This window comes from Calonectris borealis, chromosome 10 (genome assembly GCF_964195595.1).
Source record: "Calonectris borealis chromosome 10, bCalBor7.hap1.2, whole genome shotgun sequence".
NCBI lineage: Eukaryota > Metazoa > Chordata > Aves > Procellariiformes > Procellariidae > Calonectris > Calonectris borealis.
In genome coordinates, this window is record NC_134321.1 from 14873570 (window position 1) to 14893010 (window position 19441).

The 19441-nt window shown below is 40.9% G+C and overlaps 2 protein-coding genes across 16 annotated transcripts in view; both read left to right on the forward strand.

Annotated features, from left to right (window-relative positions):
• ARHGEF3 (Rho guanine nucleotide exchange factor 3) overlaps nucleotides 1-2757 on the forward strand; it is a 140438-nt gene extending 137681 nt beyond the window's left edge. For 3 of the 4 annotated variants that reach the window (XM_075159067.1, XM_075159069.1, XM_075159068.1), the window contains one exon: nucleotides 456-2757. In XM_075159067.1, the coding sequence (XP_075015168.1) occupies nucleotides 456-802 (347 nt within the window). In that variant the 3' untranslated portion in view covers nucleotides 803-2757. The remainder of the gene's footprint in view (nucleotides 1-455) is intronic. The other variant, XM_075159070.1, reaches the window with a different exon arrangement.
• A 10618-nt stretch (nucleotides 2758-13375) lies between these two features.
• The window catches only part of TASOR (transcription activation suppressor), a 46800-nt gene continuing 40734 nt past the window's right edge, over nucleotides 13376-19441 (forward strand). For 7 of the 12 annotated variants that reach the window (XR_012675039.1, XM_075159051.1, XM_075159049.1 and 4 more), the window contains exon 1: nucleotides 14258-14784. Coding sequence is in view for 11 of the 12 variants with exons in the window: in XM_075159051.1 (XP_075015152.1) it covers nucleotides 14400-14784 (385 nt within the window). In the remaining variant the exon portion in view is untranslated. The other 5 variants (XM_075159052.1, XM_075159050.1, XM_075159056.1 and 2 more) reach the window with 5 other exon arrangements.

Genomic DNA, 19441 nt, shown 5'->3' on the forward strand with positions numbered 1-19441 from the left:
GGCTCCTTTGAATCTCACTTATCTTGTGAAAACTTTGAGGGTTTTTTGTATGTATTCGCTTTATTAGTGAAGTGAATGGAGGAGATGAGGCAATCTCTGGCTGACAAAAGGCACAGTATTCAGAGAAGGTTCTGGAAATCTGCTTTGCAGAGAAGTAGGAGGAGAGGCATTGAAGTGTGGGAGAAGCCTTAAAGCTTTATGGGTAGCTCTGCATGGCAGAACCAAAATTGTTCAATCCAGCAATAAGAAATTATTAGCAGTGCTTGTGGTTGTCTGTGTTCTTGCCCCACAAAACAAGGAGATACCCAGACTCTTCTCTCTGGTCTGACGTGGTATTGGCAGGAAAACACCTTCAGTCAAAGATTTTGCAGATTCTGTTATTTAAATATACTCTTTGATTATAAAATCCATTCAGCCAAAACATTCAGTGTTTTGATATGTATTGTTTCTTTCAGTCAAAAACTTCTTTAGAGTCAGCTTCAAAAATGGATCTCAAAGCCAGAGTCACTCACTCCAAGCCAATGACTCCTTCAACAAACAACAGTGGCTTAACTGTATCCGCCAGGCCAAAGAAAAAGTTACGTGTGCAGGCAAAGCTGGCGTGCTGAACTCGGAAGCACATTTTCTTTTGTCACCAAATGGAAGCAGAGTACCCCAGGGAGAAACCACGCTCGAGCAAATGGACCAATCAGACTGTGAGTCAGACTGTAGTATGGACACCAGTGAGATGAGCATCGACTGTGAACGTATGGAACAGACAAACTCTTGTGAAAATGAAAAGCAAATAGAAACCAATGTTTGACAAAAACTTACAGTTCATGGAAGAAAATCTGTCTCTTACCTGTACAGTATTTGCATTCCATACATGGAACCATTTGGAGAAGCACTTTTAAAATATTTTTTGTGACAATGTCAATGCAGTCCTTCCTGTATTCGTACGTATGAGTGTAGTACTGTAACTGCCCATCTGTATAAGCTGGAATCTCTTGCAACTCATGTCCTGTGATTATATTCCGTAAACATCAAAGGTGGATGAAAGAGGTACTTGACCAGTTATTCTCAATGTCCTGCTGTAAACAGAATCTCTAAACTACTGTTTATATGTGCATTTACATACAGAATCTTTTCATAATTTTCAAAGTACTTTATTTGCCCTTTAATGGGGCAGCTGAAGATGTGGACTTAATATGGAGTTTCAGGATGGGTATCAAGATGATAAGTTTTCATAAAGGCATGGAAGGAAAAAATAGTTTCTTGGAAAAAAAGAAAAATATCTTGCAGGGATACCTATCTGAACTCTTGCGGTATTAAATCAACAAGAACTATAAACAACGGGCCATGTAACCAGTGACTCGTTAGGGATTAATTTTTCAAAATGAAGCACTGTCCTAAGATCCAGCAACCGAACTTATTAAAATCTGGTCAGTTGAAGTGGTCAGCATAGTGCTATGGTTTATTTATCAAAGCATGTAATGCTAAAAATAATTAACTGAAAAAAAAAAAAACCCACCCAAACCCAACTAAACCTCTACAGCCAGCACTGAATTAAATGAAATGCTGAGAATACTGGGTATTTGTAAATAAGCTGGTAGTTTGCTTTCAGTGCCACATATATATTTTTTTTTTTTTTTTAAATCCCAAACAGGATAAGAATGGAAAAAAGCTTTTGCTTGTGAATAGGCCCTCTTCAGCATTTTGCACTCCACTGACCTCCACTGTTGGTTTTAAACACCACTAAACTAATGTCAAAACATTTAATTTTCTGTAAATGTCTGTTTACAATTACGTGTAGTTAGTTTTTAAACTAAGTGACAATTTTATATAAATGGTGCTCTACAAATACCCTATGGGATTATGTAGAGAAAGTTTAAACAAAAAGGGAATTGCTTTTCCTTTAGGATGTATTACATCCTTTATATTTTTCTCAAATTTTGTTTTAGAAGTTTTTGTTGCATTTAATCTCATGCTGTAATTGGAAACGTTACTATGTTTTCTGGTGGCTGATTTAATCTACTCATTATGATGAGAAGCAGATGAGTCACTTAAATGCAGTCTAAAGCACTCAGTTCAACATTCTGTTACTTTTCAGGAATCCCTGGGTAATATTTTATTTCTTAGTATAAGAAATAATGCCAGTGCTGTATGGCAAGCTATGAAAATGATACTTTAATAAATTTAAATTATCCTTGATATTACACAAGATAACCTGTGCAAAGTACCAACAAAAGTAGAAAAACTGCCAAGTTATTGCCAAAAACATTTTTCTTGTGTTCTGCAAGTTTACAGAAAATAGTAAATGTCAAGTATCTTACATATATATATGCTGATGCACATTACAGAAGTCAGTGTGACAAGATGATAAACAATATAAACCAAGGTATTTTTATTTTTTAAAAAAGTGTCATTTTTACCCTATAGAACATACTTCTGTATTTATAGTTTTTCAAAAAAGTAAATTTTCTTTTCTGTTTCAGGCTTTGTAATTTATTTCAACTGCTTCATTTTTAGAGCTGAATGAGTATGCCAATGAAGATGAGAGAAAGGAAAAATTTGCAGAAGAAAAGGCATAGGAAAGCATATTATATGCTGAACCATTTTCATAAAACCTGTTCAGCAAAATGTTTAAAAAGAGCGAAAAGCATGTAAAGTGTTCAGATAGAGAAGAAAGAATCAATGTGTGTATTGACTTTTTTTTTTTTTAAATAATAGCCTTAAATTTTTCTGGAAGCATTTCAAATAAATTACATTAAACCCTTTTGATTTTTATTTGGTTTGGTTGTTTGTGCAAGAAGACTACAAAAAGATTACAATGGTGCACACAGTGAGTCTTAACATACATGACTAACGCTTATATTTTGGTTCTCGTGGAAGTGTTACATAGTTGGATCCAATTTCCTAGATACAAAATAGTAATGAAGAAACAAGTCACTGCACTCAATGCAGCACATTCCCCAAAGTTTTGTATTACGTAATCAATTTAGTAAGTAGGTGGAACAAAAAATTAATATCTTGCCATCAGTTTCTCTATCCTGATCCCTTGTGGGTCACATCTCTACTAAATATGTATTATTCCAAAACATTGAGATGATGAATTTTGGGGCATGTAAAAAGCCACCAACCAGCCAGTGAATCTCAAAAGATTAATTTGCATTTGTGTACTATCATTTAGCATCATGTTCGACATACTGCAGTGCAAGTGTTTCAGTTTTGCTTTGTAGTTGACATGCTCTTAGCAACTGATTTCATCTAATAAAGCTTAATGATGTTTTTTTCAAATCATCTTGAGAAATAAGACTTCCACTTTAAGAATCCTAATATCATTCTGGATTTGGTTAGCTTGTTTTGCTTCTAGCACTTTTAAAATGCCACTGCTTTTGAAAGAATGACTTTTGATTGGGGGGGGGAGGCATGGACAATAAAATGTACCAAAAAGGATGAGCAAAATGTAAAATGCTGAATGCGAAGTAAAGAGGAAACATAATATAAGTAAATATGTCAAAGTTATCATCATGGTTAATAGTTCTGGTGTCAGCAGAATGGAGTCTGAGAGGTTGCAGCAGTGAACTGGCATGCATACTGCAGCCACGCAGTACGCATGGGCCTCTGCATGATTCTTATGCAGAAAATTGCTTCTCATTTCTCAGGTCACCCACCATTGCATTTATAGTGCTTCCGCTAATGAGGTAGTTCAAAGCTGTGTAATCTCCGAAGGATCTTAGATCACTCATGTCTTGGATGGAAGAATAGTGCTATGGCAAGAAGGTGAACGAGAACAGGTGGAGTGTGTAAAAAAGGCAAGAGGCAGTGAAGAGCCTGAGGTGTCAAGGGCTTCCAAGATCACCATGAGGGGATGGCAAAATAAGGAGAGGACTGCAGATGCCGGTTGAGTTCCAGCTCCTGCAAATCTTGAGGTATGAATACTCTGGATCTCACAATCGGGGAGAAGAGCGAGTGATGAGGCATCTTGCTCTCAAGAGCAGGAAGTCAGTACTCTGATGAGACAGTTTCATGCCTTTTTGACAAATATTATCAACCTGTTTGCTCTTTTATTCCTGGTAAGAACAGTCAGTCAGTGTAGTCTTGGCTTGTGGAAAGATCTGATGACCCAGAAGTAATAAAGGTAAAAGCATAGATTGTCTTGACTGAGAAAGAAAGGTAAGCAAAGAGAATGCCCTTGAAGTCTTTGAAATATATGGGTCCTCTGAGACTACAAAAGAAAATTTATCTGCCTGTGGTCTTTGGTTCCCTAGATTTGGTCTGCAGCACTGAGAAGAACAGTGCAAGGATGAAGACCTATCTCCTGGAACACAAAAGTCCGCTATGAGACAGCAGGAGCACTTAGTTTAAAGTCTGTGAAGCTCAGTACCAGGGAATCAATTGCCAGAATCTGGCCCAAAGTTGAACTCCAAGGTAGACAAGGTATTTCTTAGTGGCGACGCCTATTCAGCATGACCCACCTGAACTAGGGATGCTGCCTTAGGAATGCCTCTGCAATAGTGGGAAGCAGGTTTCTTGAGGTTTCACAGAAATTTCTGGAGTTTGAAAGATGTATCAGAATGTTTAGATGTCAGTTTAATCAACTGCTGTTTTTGAAAAAGTTGATGTTTTATGGTGACACTGTTTGGCACTTAGATCCTGGGAATCAAAACAGCTAACAGAGCCAGAAACTGAGTTCTATGTATATGGAAGAAGATTTATTTCCTTTGAATATGGGATTTCAGTTTCAGAATGGACAGTTCTTCCATATTTAATGCTTACTCATGAATACTGATTTTAAAATACTGTAACCTGTTCTACAGGTTGATGCTGCCATCTACTGGAAATAATTGCATATTTTTAGAGCTGATTTGATTACTTTATATTTTAAATATTTTAAGATTTTAAATATATTAATAATTACAGAATGAAAGGCAGTATTTTAAAAAATACAAGTAGATCTTTTCACCTGTGGATCACAAATTTGTTAGAAAAAAGTACTAGGTGAATTTCTGCTACTAATCCCAGGCTTTACAGAGACAAGTTGAGACTACTTCCCCAGTTCGTCTCACTTTTTACTACCATAGGCATATTTTCTCCATGGCTGGTAAATGATACTAAAGCTCTTTACAAATGTGTAAATTGGGTTTTGTCTCTGAATTTTCTGAAGGTGCCTCTCTCTGCATGGCCTATGAAGAAAGTTTAATGACGCAGTTCTCCTATCTTTGATCTCCTGGCACCTGAAATTTAGTCAGCATGAATACCCTTGCTCAAAATTTGGACTTAAACATTTGAAGAAATGAGATGTGTTTTGCATCACTAGAGTAATTTCTGGAAAGTAAAATAGTAATTTCTAGTTATTTAAATTAAACTGTGATAATATGCTCAGACTAAATAATATTTTGCATTTCTAAATTTGCTTTCATAAAAGAATACTGAGGTAATGTCTGGAGCAAGCACCCAAGTTTGTTCCTTGAGCATGGAGCCTTATGCAACCCTCCCTTATGAATGTCTTTTATTTTGTGGCTGTTAATCTGATCTAAATCTCTATTACTAATGTATTACATGTCATCTGATTTCAGAATCAAAGGGATCTGCAGCTGCTTTGCACTTGGGTGGGAAACCACTTGGTGCAAGCCAGGGAGTCGTGGTTGAATGCTTGGCAAATATCAGAAACCACAGAAACCAGAAAATAGAAAGACAATAAGGTGACAGATTTTATAACCTTTTTTTTTACTTCAGAGTATTCAACTAATCTCTTCTTATGGTGATTTTTCACTGAACCTTTGTTTTGTGAACTGGGATTCTTGCTACCTATATTTAAGATTCATAGTGGTACAGTGATCCAGAATTGTTACATCATTTATCAAGTAGTACTTAGTAATTTTTGTGATGATCTCTCCCAGTCTTATGTTAATTAATACATAAAATAATTTTGTACAACTGCAAAGGCGTATCCTTTTAAAGCAAGTGGTACATTAGGAAAACATCTTTGTATGTTGTTTGGTAAATGAGCAAGACTTCTTCATACATTGTTTACATTTGTTATGATACACACTTTTATGATGTTTATATTTCTCGTTATTGAACACATCTAAATACATTGTAAACATATGCTTTAGCATATTTTCCAGTATTCATTGTGAGAGAAGGTGGTAGTAAGCATACTTCTCACAGTTACAGGGTAATTTTAGTAGACTGTAGTTTCCCCACCCTGTTGCCTTTTTTTGTAGTTGTTTCTTTAGTGCTTGTTGAATTTATTGGAATGGCTCTATAGTTGATCCATACAAAGTGGCTACATCCAGAATTACTGGAATACAGTGAAGATATGCAATTTAGACTCAACGTTTCTTCTGAAGTCTTTGAAATCTTACTGTCATATGGTTATTCACTGTCTGCAGATAGGTCTTCATCTAATGTGAACAGTATGTCAATAGAGCTATGATAATTCAAACAAGCAAGGAAATAAATGTCATGTGTATATATATACACATGCTAAAATTATGTTTTTCCTAAAGAAAAAAAAAAACCATATATATTTACTATATCTGTACATATTAACTTAATGGCTACTGGAAGACCTCATTTTCTTTTGAAAATTCTTTCACCCTGCCCAAAGCATAGATACATTTTTCAGTAATTCTTTTGGAATAAGAATAGACGATATGGTTGGAAGGACCTACTTTAAATAAATGTGAACCCATTTCTGGAAGAAATTTGTCTTACCTAACTTTAAAACACCAGTTAAAGAAATCCCACAGTGTCCCCAAGAATTTCTTCCTGTACATAACTTCTATTGCTAGACAGTTTTTTTCCTAACATTTAACCTAAATCTCCTTTGATACAACTTAAACCTCATCCTAGTCACCAAGGACATAGAGAATATTTCCTCCTCTGCAACAGCATTTTCCATATTTGATAACTGCTACTATTTATCCTCTCCCTTCTAGACAAAACACCATTTTTCCAGTCTTTCATACAATGGTTTAGATTCATGCAGCACAAAAGAATCAGTAGATATGTTCCCAGAAATTACGGCAAAGAAAAGAAGAGCATGTGTAAAATGAGAGTGAGGACACTAACTTAGCTCTGTAGTATTACTACTTATTTGTGAATGCAGGCAAGCCAGATAGAATCAAATCCAAACACCAATCAACTGAACTAGTTGTATATTGAAGAGGTACACAGCCTAAAAGTGATTTTAACAGCTTTGCCAATTCAAACTTAATAAAACAGGTTGACATGTTTGGAGATGTATAATGGATCAACACAGATTTAAGTAACACTGGAATTGGTACTTCCATTTTTTTTCTTGTATATGGAAATTCTATTTGAACGAGGTAAAGCATAGCAAAACTGTTCTGATAATATATCAACTCATCTGTAATATTCTCTTTACCACCACTGAATCCTCGCAGAGGCAGGACATCAAATTCTCAGGGAAACAGTCTTAATTTATCCATAGGTTGAACACTGAACATTTGTGGGTTTTATTACCTCTGGATAATTGAACACCATGTTTCTGCAATTAGATAAATGTTCGGTGTTATGTTTCAGTAATTTATGTAAATTATAGTTATAGATACTAATTACCCTATTTAAACTTGGCTGGCTCCCCAAAGACTTCTAAGAAGAAACTAATAATTATTGGCTTATCTTCTGTTAACACCCTGGAGGCTACCATTAACACCAGACCATTTGTGAGTTGGTAGGTTACTTATATTTTCTGACTTACAGGTAATCTAAAAAGAGATCAATAAAATAAAAGGGCTAGGTTAAAATACTTGTTCCTTGCATAGGAAAAACTTTGCATTTAAGCTCAGTAGCTGCTTTTGACATGACAATATAAATAGCCGTAGTTCTCAGGATTTAAGATAATTGGTATAAGTAACTACGGAATATATGCATTTGTTCAACAACTACAGCACTAGTATACTTTTAACAAAGAAAACAAATTGTGGGCTTTTAATGTTTTGCTAGTTACTTGTAAAACTAAACATCCAGTATTCCTACTTCCTATGCACTGCAAGAATGGGTTATTTTCAGCAGGCACTTTTCAATTTAGTGCATCCCTCAGAGCTGCCAAAGAAAGGACTTTGCTATCCTTATTAAAAGAGCTAAAATTTGACCATTATATTTCAAATGTAAAATATCAGTGTGGCTTTATGCTGAGTTATGCAGCTACTGCAGTTGTGACTGCTGATAATTTACACAGCAAAGAGTTCAACCTCACACATTAGGTAACTAACATGGCAATGAATGTAAACTCACAACTACCAAGTTAAGCCACAGGAGATTCGAAAAACTCTGTAGGTGTGTTTTCCTTAGACAACACTGTTTGCAATTTCTACAACTGAGATTACAGATATGTGATTTCAAACCTATTAATTACTTTGCCAATTTAGGGAAGTATTGGACTGAGTGTGCACAGTAGATTCGATGATGATAATCAGAGAAGTTATAACATTTTGCTCTCTCCCGCCATAGCAAGAAGCTATCTGACATGCTGAGCTAGAAAGTGCTAGGCACTATGGGTTTTTAAAATTAGCCAATTAACCATTTTAATGCTCTGTGATAATCTTCATTCTGCTCCCTCTCAATAATTACATAAAATCATTCAGCTGAGTTGGGTTTCACATATTCACATCCTTCTTTTACCAGAAGTTGTAAGCCTTGCAGCAGGGGTGGCAGAGGTGAATAAATGTTAACCTTCTGATTCCATACTGGCCTCCAATACAGGGGTAGGACGGACAACATGAGGTAGCAACGCCTTAAAGTACTGCAGAGGAATCCAGCAAAGCTCATCTGTGAATACCTAACAACTGTGTAGATGTGATGGAATTTCATGATTTATTATTTTGAAATACCAGTTATTGGCATTATATTTAAAGCCATGATTTTCCTTAAAAGCTGATTTACATTCATGATCACAAGGATTAAATGCACTCTCATTATTCTTTTAATTACAGAATGTAGAACAGACTGAATGATGATCTTGTGACAGAGAAGTAATTTAAGTTAGCACCTTTCCATGTTTTGCTATTGTGCTGGTTTGGGCTGGGACAGAGTTAACTTTCTTCATAGTCGCTAGTATGGGGCTGTGTTTTGGATTTGTGCTGGAAACAGTGTTGGTAATACAAGGATGTTTTCGTTACTGCTGAGCAGTGCTTTGTCGTGGTTTAACCCCACTGGGCAACTAAGTACCACACAGCCGCTCGCTCCCCCTCCCTCCCCTGGCCCTGGTGGGATGGGGGAAGAGAATCAAAAAAAAAAAGTGAAACCTGTGGGTTGAGATAAAGACAGTTTAATAGGACAGCAAAGGAAGAGAAAATAATAATAACGATGAAAGAATACACAAAACAAGTGATGCACAATGCAATTGCTCACCACCCACTGAGCAATGCCCAGCCAGTCCCTGAGCAGCAATCGCTGCCCCCCGGCCAACTCCCCCCAGTTTATACACCGAGCTTGACATCCTATGGTATGCAATAGCCCTTTGGCCAGTTTGGGTCAGCTGTCTTGGCTATGCTTCCTCCCAGCTTCTTCTGCACCTGGCAGAGCACGGGAAGCTGAAGTCCTTGACTTGTATAAGCACTACTTAGCAACAACTGAAACATCAGTGTGTTACCACATCATTTTCATACTAAATCCAAAACACAGCACTGTACCAGCTACTAGGAAGAAAATTAACTCTATCCCAGACAAAGCTTACATAGAGTCAAGGCCTTTTCTGCCTCTCACCCCACCCCACTAGCGAGCAGGCTGGGGGTGCACAAGAAGCTGGGAGGGGACACAGCCGGGACAGCTGACCCCAACTGACCAAAGGGATATTCCATACCATATGACGTCATGCTCAGCATATAAAGCTGGGGGAAGAAGAAGGAAGGAGGGGACGTTCCGAGTCATGGCATTTGTCTTCCCTAACCGTTATGCTTGATGGAGCCCTGCTTTCCTGGAGATGGCTGAACACCTACCTGCCGATAGGAAGGAGTGAATTAATTCCTTGGTTTGGTTTGCTTGTGTGCACGGCTTTTGCTTTCCCTATTAAACTGTCTTTATCTCACCCCACGAGTTTTCTCACTTTTACTCTTCCAATTCTCTCTCCCATCCCACCGAGGGGGAGTGAGCGAGTGGTTGTGTGGTGCTTAGTTGCCAGCTGGGGTTAAACCACGACAGTCCTTTTTAGGGCCCAACGTGGGGCACGAAGGGTTCGAGATAATGACGAATCTGATTGGAATGTGCTAGATTGAATTTATAGCTGTTATTGCTGTTTAGCTATTAATGGGCAGGCTCCTGTGCTTGCCATGGGTCTTGCTTGCCTTACTGTGTATTAGAGTCTAGTGCTCGTTAGTGGCTGCTTTTTGCTTTCACTGCTTGCTGTACTGCTGATCATCTCACTGTGCTGTGCCTGGGAACATGTTGATAACAGCAGTGGCCATGCGCCTGGGCTGGCAGATGGCCAGGGCATCGCTGCTGTTTCTGTGCTGCTGTACTGGACAGGCTGGAACTCCAGTGTGAACTCGAGTCAAAGGGACTGTGACATGTGGATGAGTCCACATGGGAGCAGGACACCCTGAAGTGTCTGTGGCTGTGGGTAAGCCCATGCCAGAGCAGGTACATCTTGAAGCGTCTGTGGCCGTGGTTATGTCTGTGCCGCAGCAGGTATACCTCTGAAGGAATTGTGGCCCAAGGATAAGTCTACACTGGAGTCTACACCTCGAAGCATCTGTGGCTCTGGATAAGTCCATGCTGCAGCAGGTACACCTTGAAGCATCAGTGGCTGTGCATGAGGTCATGCTGGAGCACCTCAAACCGTGTGGCCGTGGATAAGCCCATGACAGAGCAGGTATGCCCCTGGAGGGACTGCAGCCATGGGTAAGGCCATGTTGGAGAAGGCTTACTTCTGAAGGGGCTGTGGCTGTGGGTAAGGCCACGCTGGAGCAGGTATATCTCTGAAGGCATTGTGGCCCATGGAGAAGGCCATGCTGGAACAGGTGCACCTCAAGGAGACTCTGGCTGTGGATAAGTCTATGTCGCAGCAGGTATGGCCCTGGAGAGACTGTGGCTCATAGATAAGGCTCCACTTGGAGCAGGTAGACTCCTAAGGGACTGCAGCCTGTGGGTAAGTCCAAGCTGAAGCAGCGGCAAGGGGAGGAGTTCATTGCAGCGTTTAACCTGATGGTCTGGTCCAAAGGGACCAGGGGTGGAGACTGCAATGGAAATACCTTTAAATTGTTGTAACCTGGGATTTGAGTTGCTTGTTACTGGAATTACTATAGCAAGAACACCTTGTTGCTACCCAGGCTAGAAGCAAGGAGAGGAGTTCATTGCAATGTTAAACCCTATAACCTGGCCCAAAGGGATCAAGGATGGAGATTGTAATGGATATACCTTTAAATTGTTGTAACCCATGATTTGAGTTGCATGTTATAGGAATTACTATAGCAGGAACCACCTGAACCAATGGAGGAAAAGCCTTACAAGAAGCAGTGCAAGTGTAGCAGTGATCTGACCTGAGCTGGCTTTGGTGCTCAGTAACTCCACGCAACACACCACCTCTCCTGTCCTGAGTGACCACCATAGCAGATGGAGCCCAAAGTCATAGACTACATGAACTCAATGGACATTTTGTGGACATTTGTGGACATTTTATGGACATTTTACAAGGGTGGTCCACAGACTAAGGGAATGATATCTGCGTATTATATCAAAGGATGGGAAGTGGGGTGGTGGTTAATGGGGATGTATTGGATAGTGCGGGACTTGAGCATGACATAAATGCTATGGAATAAGGGCTGGAGAATGTGCTGGTTTTGGCTTCATAGTAGCTAGTATGGGGCTATGTTTTGGATTTGTGCTGAAAACAGTGTTGATAACAGGGATGTTTTCGTCACTGCTGAGCAGTGCTTATATAGAGTCAAGGCCTTTTCTGCTTCTCGCCCCACCCCACCAGCGAGCAGGCTGGGGGTGCACAAGAAGCTGGGAGGGGACACAGCCGGGACAGCTGACCCCAACTGACCAAAGGGATATTCCATACCATGTGACGTCATGCTCAGCATATAAAGCTGGGGAATAAGAAGGAAGGGGGGGACGTTCGGAGTGATGGCATTTTGTCTTCCCAAGTAACTGTTATGCGTGATGGAGCCCTGCTTTCCTGGAGGTGGCTGAACACCTGCCTGCCGATGGGAAGTAGTGAATGAATTCCTTGGTTTGGTTTGCTTGTGTGCGCAGCTTTTGCTTTCCCTATTAAACTGTCTTTATCTCAACCCACGAGTTTTCTCACTTTTACTCTTCCAATTCTCTCCCCCATCCCGCTGAGGGGGAGTGAGCGCGCGGTTGTGTGGTGCTTAGATGCTGGCTGGGGTTAAACCACAACAGCTATATCACGCTTAGGTCCATAAATACAGCATTATGTTTTCTTTGTAGGTAAACAAAACTTGTAACAGCTTCACATTACTATTCAGCTCTGGCACTGAAAGAAAAAACGTGTTGCACATAACCATCCCAGCATACTCTCTCATTAGTTTCCTTAGCAAATCTGCTGGAAAAACAGTCTCTGCTTCAATAGCACCAAAACTATTTATAGCATTCGGTTTTGCTGCATTTGAAAAATGGTACTTTTTGGTATATGAATAATGGATTACGTTGCCTTCAGTTAATCTGTAATTCTTTATCCTACTGATGAGACATTAGAGTTTTTTATTTTTGAAAAAGGTCGTTACTTGCACATGCAGTTTCTTCCTGTTGACGCTTACTTGCAATTTGTAGTTTTACAAGCCATGGAAATAGCTATTGTCACTTAAGCACCCTTACTACAGAATCTGTCTTTTGTCATGATCCTAGAAGGGCGTGTACATGCACTTGATTAAACATATAAAAGAGGATTAAATTAAATGAAGTTACACAATTAAACACATGTAAGTCTTTGCAATAACAGACATTTCCTTTGCAGTTTAAGATTCTGTCCCAAAAAAGTTTAACAAACCATATTGTTCATATTTTTAAGTGATTCAGTGAGAACGGTCTCTACACTGTCTTTGTACAAAGCTGTCATTACTGTTTTAATTGGAATTACTCCTTACACTAAACACGTTAGTCCACAGACAGAAAAAGTTCGTCAGTGTTTGTACCGTCCCTCCCCCCCCATGCAAGGGGAAGATTTTAACGGCGGGGTGGAAGGAAGGAAAGGTTATTTGGTGCTGTTCTAACTCATCATGAGACTATCCAAGAATTCTATTAAAGTATATTAAGACTTTTGCCTGTCCTTCATGGTTAATAATTTATTTTTATTCTTCAAAAGGGAAATGTTGTCATTTTGGCCAATGTCTTGAAAACAACTTTAAATTTGAGAGGAAGAAGTAAGAGCTGGCACTCTTAGTGCACTGCTACTTTTTGTTCTTCGGTTTGTCAAGATGACTTCGCGAGTTGCTCGGCTGCTTTGTCAAGATAGGACAGAGCGTGCCCTACGCAGCTGGATCTTTATCCGCCCAGTCAACCTCCTGCAAGATGCGGATGGCAAAGCGTTACCTGACCTGAATGCTACCGTGGGGTTCCCGCCTGGAGAAGGGTAAGTCTGCTGAGCACGCTTCCGGAGAGACTGTTCTAAAGCAGTGTGCCCACTACTGCATCGCATGAATGACGTGCCGTCTGCTAGCTGTGGGTCGAAGCATGTGGCGTTATCTTGAAGTGGAATACTCTGTCCCCTCTTCCCCAGCGGCACTGCCTCCGTACCGGACCCGCTCTTGCCCCGTGCCGCCGGACGTGGGCCCAGCGGCGGCCCCGCTCCCCGCGAGAAGCGGCGACGGACACCAGGACCTGCCCCGCCCAGCGCTCCGCTCGGCCACGCCGGGACCTCGCTTCGGGCCTCCCTCCAGAGCCGGAGGAAGGAGCTGCCGGTTCTCCGCGCCCACACCGCTGGTAGGAAGGAAGCGGGAAACGAGCGAGCTGCCTCTTCCGCCCCATCCTGGCAGACGCGGGCGGAGGGCCGCGGGGCGGAAGGACCTTTCTCAGGCGCCGCCGGCAGCCTGGGGCCTCGCCCGGCTGGCGGCGGCGGGGGCTGCTACCCTTTTCAACACGGCTCCGCAGCCGGAGCCCCCGCCCCCGGAGCTGCTGCCGCCGCTCGCAGACCCGCCCGCCTCTGGCGGCGCCCCCAGCGCCGGCACGCGCGCCCCTGCCCCTCTATTTATAACTTCTGCCGCGATCGGATTGGTTAAGCTGGGCTGGCTCAAGCCCCGCCCCCTTTCTGTGTGCGTTGCCGCCATGTTAGAGAGCGGGGAGGGGGCGGCGGGGCTGCCATAAAGCGAGCGGACGGAGGGGGAGCAATAGCGGCAGCGGGCGGTGCATGGAGCTGGGGAAGGGGTAGTTCAGTGGGGGAGGAAGAGAAGGCGCGGGCTACCGTGCTCGCTTCTCGGCGATAGGAGTGAATGGCGGATGCCGTGATCCCCAGTGGTGGCGAGATGGAGCCGGAGCAGCATCAGCGGACGGAGAAGACCAGCGCGGGCCTCCTCGGGGTGGAGAGTAATAGAGCAGGAGCCGCTGAGGACACCACACAAAATGGCGGACGCTCTGAGACCAGTAGCACTGGGGAGGCGCTGCTGGTGGCTGCTGTTGCTGCAGAGGACAAGGTCCCCCCAAACCTCAGCATCACTAGCAGCAGTCAGCGCAGGAGCAGCATCTCAACGGCAAATGAAGAACAGCAGCAGCCGCCCAGCGGTGTGTTGGGGGGGCCTCCCCCTCTCCCTAAGCCCCCAGAAGACCTGCCTGTTAGGAGGAACTTTCAGATCCCCAGGAAGAGCAGAGAAAAGAAAGGTTGTTCCTTCCCTTTCCCTCCCTTCTCTCCCTCACTCCCCTCTTCATCTTATTCATTAGGCAGGCTCTTTATGCACCTCACACAACTGCATGCAAAATCCTGCGGGTGTGGAGGAGGCTGTGGCATGGCTCGGACTAGCGAGGCTGCTGGGGATAAGATTTTTAGTGTCAGAGAGGCTTTTACATTCTTTTCTCTCCCTACCCCTCCCTCTTTTCTGTTTCGTTTTTATTTTGTCACAAGGAGGAGAAAAAAACAAAACCGAAACTCGGCTTGAATTTCAGACCATTGCTTTAAAAGGACGGAAAACCTGGATGCGATCAGGGTGGGCTGGAGTGTTGATCCTGGCTCTGCTTCTGGAGATGCAATCGCATGCAGAGAAGATGGTTCTCTGGGACATGGACACGCAGAGAAGATGGTTCGCTTTTCTCTTCCCCCTGGCCTCCTCTCTCCAGGAGAGGGGTGTAATCCTGTTTAGGGTAGAGTAGCAAACACTGAGCAGAGTTGTCCTTCATTGATGATATGCAGAAGACTGTTCTTATCTAGTGAAAGTTCCTTTACAGGGAGAAAGCGAGCATCCCACATTCACGTGCATCACCTTGGAAGCGTTTCTCTTCCCAGTGTGGGGGGTTTGTTTTTTGGTTTTCGAGTAACTCTTGCTCTAAAAGCCTGTGGTGTTTCTTGCTTTTCGTGAGACTCCATTGGCTTCTGCTTATCTTTCATTTTGTTAAGTGGCATTGAAGACATGTCTTATTCCCTCCCTGAAACTTACCTCATTTCTTGACCTTTTGCAACATGTGGTCAGTAACTTAGCACGTATCACAAAAATATCTGTTCGCATAGGCTTCTTGTTCTTCAGAGAAGAGTCTAACATCTAACTTCTTGAAATGCTTTCTTCTGTAAGGAGGAGATGAAGGTAGGTTTATTTCATTATCCAGTCTTTCCCTTTCCCTTCTTCCGTTTTTGGCAGTAATGTCCCCTTTTTCCTTTTCTTCCCTTTCTTTCCCGTTGCCACCCGCCGAGGGGGGATACAAGTCTGGCAGAGATTCATTGTAAAAAGGACTGGGTTGATTTAAAGGAAAAAAAAGTCTTATTATTCATCTAACAGAAAAATGTCTGGATAAAACATGGTGCCTCTTGCACTTTCATATGTCAGACCCAAGTGTGGTTACATTTGAATACCTTTAAATATATCTCAGAAATGTTTAGCACTTAACCACAGACGTTTGAAGTTCCTCTTTAGCATTTGGTTCCAATGTGAGTGAAGACCTGCAAAATACCTTTTTGGGTCATCTAACTCATCATTTGCCGATGTAGAACCATCTTCTACAGTGTGTAAAAAGTTTTAGAATACATAGTGCAACATCAGGCTTCTGTGGCTTCTAGGGTAGAAGGGGAAGTCATTCTTACCCTACTTCTAAAACTCACTTCTAATGTCAAGGTCATTTGACCTGTTCTTAAGGGCTCACTTTTTAGTGTACTTGTCTTTTTTTCTTTCCCTTTCAGCTTACAGAATGCTTATTGGACATTACAATCACACTGGCAACTTACGGTTTCCAAAATTCTCAAAACAGACTTTTCTCCATTCTGTCCATGGTGCTTGCCATCTTACAGTTGCTTATGGCTGCTGATTGTTGGTCCTACACCATATGATATTATAACGCAAAGTGCTTTGAGAGAGCATGTCATAGACAAGACTAGCAAAAGTGGGCTAGCGTAAAAACTGCCAACGTGATCTCTTGAGGACAACCAAATTGCTATTGGAATTGGTGTTCGCATTTGAGAAATGATGCAATTAAATCAGTTCTGGAACTAAACTAGAAGATTAGCAGTGCATTGATCGTCTGCCATTGTAGTGGCATACGTGTACAAGTTCTTAGTACCAGTGTTCAAATACATCTTGTTAAATTACAAAGTAATCAGAATATCATCTGTCTCTCTCAAAAGAGCTCTCTTGGCTAGATCTTAAATTCCATCATGAAACAATGCACATGGAAGCTTCCTCCGTCCTTCCTTGTATTGGAATTGTCCTTGTTTTGCCATCCTGAGGGATACCCACTGTCTTGATTATGAAGACTAATCTGTCATGTGCAAACGATAAAATCTCTACAGGATGACTCTGTTATTTGGGTGGGGCTTTTTTTTTTTTTTTGGTGGTTTCTTTTTCTTCTTTTTTTTGAAGCACCAGAATGCGTCTGGGAACAATTTTTGATTGTGAAGCAATTAAAAATGGAATCTGCAAAACAAAAATGTAAGGGGAAATGCCTAGAAAACTTATGATTTAGCTGCTTATTTAGCCTTTCTGGAATTTATCTCCACCTTTACTTGGAGACTAACGAGGGACTGAAAGTCAACAGGAAGAACCTTGTTAATGTGGAGAAATGCATCTGGAGGAAACATACTTCTTAAAACTAACTGTGGTTAGTTGTCACAGAGAATCTTTCTTCTGACTTCCCTTTTTTTCCTTAGCAGAAGAATTTGGGAAAACAAACTGTAAAAACGGTTGGCTGTGAGGTGGTTGTGTTTTGTTTTGTTTTGTTTTTAATGTGTGTGTGCATTTGTTTTCCTACTTAAAACTTTCTTGAAAGTTACTGTTTTCTTGGGTACATACAGTTGAGTAACAGTATTATGCTCTCTTGAGTTGCTTATATCTTTTTTTAATCTTGGTACTATAGGGCAGTTGTCATGGCCTCTTCTAATTTGATTGTCAGATCTTCTAAGGTGTCCAAGTCTGCCTGAAATGTCAAAGATCCTTGTTTAATAGGATGAGGAAAACAAATTTTCAAGATAAAGCACTGGAAGGGCATTTTTTCACTTACTGACCTCTGTCAGTGGTCCTCATATCAAAAGGCAATTCCAAAAAACATGCTCAAGTAGCAACCAATGACTTAAGGGGTTGCTTGTTGGTAAAGGTTGGACATCTATTTCCATAGTCTACCAAGTTAACGAACGACTGCTGTTTCTCAGGCTGAGTGGGGGAAAAAGGTCTTGCTTTTGTCCATGAAAGTCTTAGCAGTACTTGTTTGGAGGTCTGTGTTTTCCCTTTTCTACTTAATAGTATTTGATACTTCATTTTGCCTTATCTTTTGTGTTATAATTTTCCATATCTTTGGTAGAGAGCACATAGCGTATCTGCTATTTGCTACTTGCTATTTCTACATGGGGATTTCATTGAACTTGATAACTGCTTAGACCTTTTGAGAGCAAAGACATTTTTTGCTGAAAAAAATCACGTAAGTAACAACATTATGGTTCATTAGCACCGCAGATTTTTGGTCTTAGTCTTACAAAATGAAGACTTAAAGAAAATGATGCTTCTCAATGGAGTTTTTGTAGCAGGAGCACTTGTTTGTGAAGAGTGCTAGCATTCTGCCAACTTACCTGATAATAAAATAAGTAATTTACATATCTTCACTTGAAAGTTAGTTAGTTCAGGATTTCTTAAAGAGAATGTCTCTGTCTTCCTCTTCTCCACATTCTGACTTAAAACAAAAGAAAAAAAAACCAAAACAACACAAACCTGCTAACTTCAAACTCCGTCTTCTCAAGTTGAAGCATTGGACAGCTGTGAAAGAGAAACTTAAGGCCTCTAGGGAATTACGTGCATCCGAACATCCAGTCTAATGTCTGTCCTTAGACCAGGTACTACATTAGCTAATCTTAGTCCCCCCCTAAAAATAGTTATATATGTTCCAATACACTGGGTAGAAACTAAACAAAACCAGTATTTATTTACTTATTTTTACTTCTGCAGAACAAGCCAGCAGAAACCACAATAACTGACTTGTATGTGTTATAAGCATACTGAAAGTTAGTCCTTACATAAATGACTCTTTAATTTACATGCGTCCAATAAAGGTGCAGCAAACCCACATCAGGTTTGTATAGCGAGACTGAAAAATATATATGCACACGCTACTGGTCTTTGAAATTATGTAGGACTGGAGATAGTTTAATAATCTCATCCTTTGCCTGTGAACATAGGTTTTGGTGACTGCTATAGAAGGTCTACTTTACTACTTTTCAGGTTTTTTTCTTGCTTCTGAATTCCTTTGTTAAGTGAGGTAGAGGCTCTTCTATAGTGACCTTAACCTTTTAGAAAATAGCTGCCCTTTAGCACCAATGCTTAGATGACAAATTGAAAAGTATTGCATTGCTAGTTACCTCAATAGGTAATGTTTCAGGATTTTAATAAGAACCTGAAGCCTGCAGTGCCTCAAGTTCTGGAAGAAAGTGGATTTGAGCCTGTCATGAAGCATCTGATTAGTGTGTTTGAAGAGTCATACTCGAACAAGGAAAAAGAAGCTTATGCCATGCACTCTTAAATTTTTTGACTGTTGTATATGGTAATTTATCTGAAATTCAAAGCTACTTGACTTTTTTTTTTACTTTATGGTTACAATGCTGTCCAGTAAGTTTACTAGATTCTCCTTGCTCCATCCATCATTTGGCAACTCATAAATAGAATGCAATAGATAAAAAAAAATTAGCAGACTGCCCCTGAAGAAGAAGTGCTTGGTGGGTGCTGTCTAGTTCTCAGACCGAGTGTGGATTTTCTGCCACTACTACATATGAAAAGGTGTAAGGCAGACAGGATAAAATTTGGTGTTTATAAGTACTCTTCAAAACATAAGTAGTGTGTTAGTTCTGTAAGGAGTA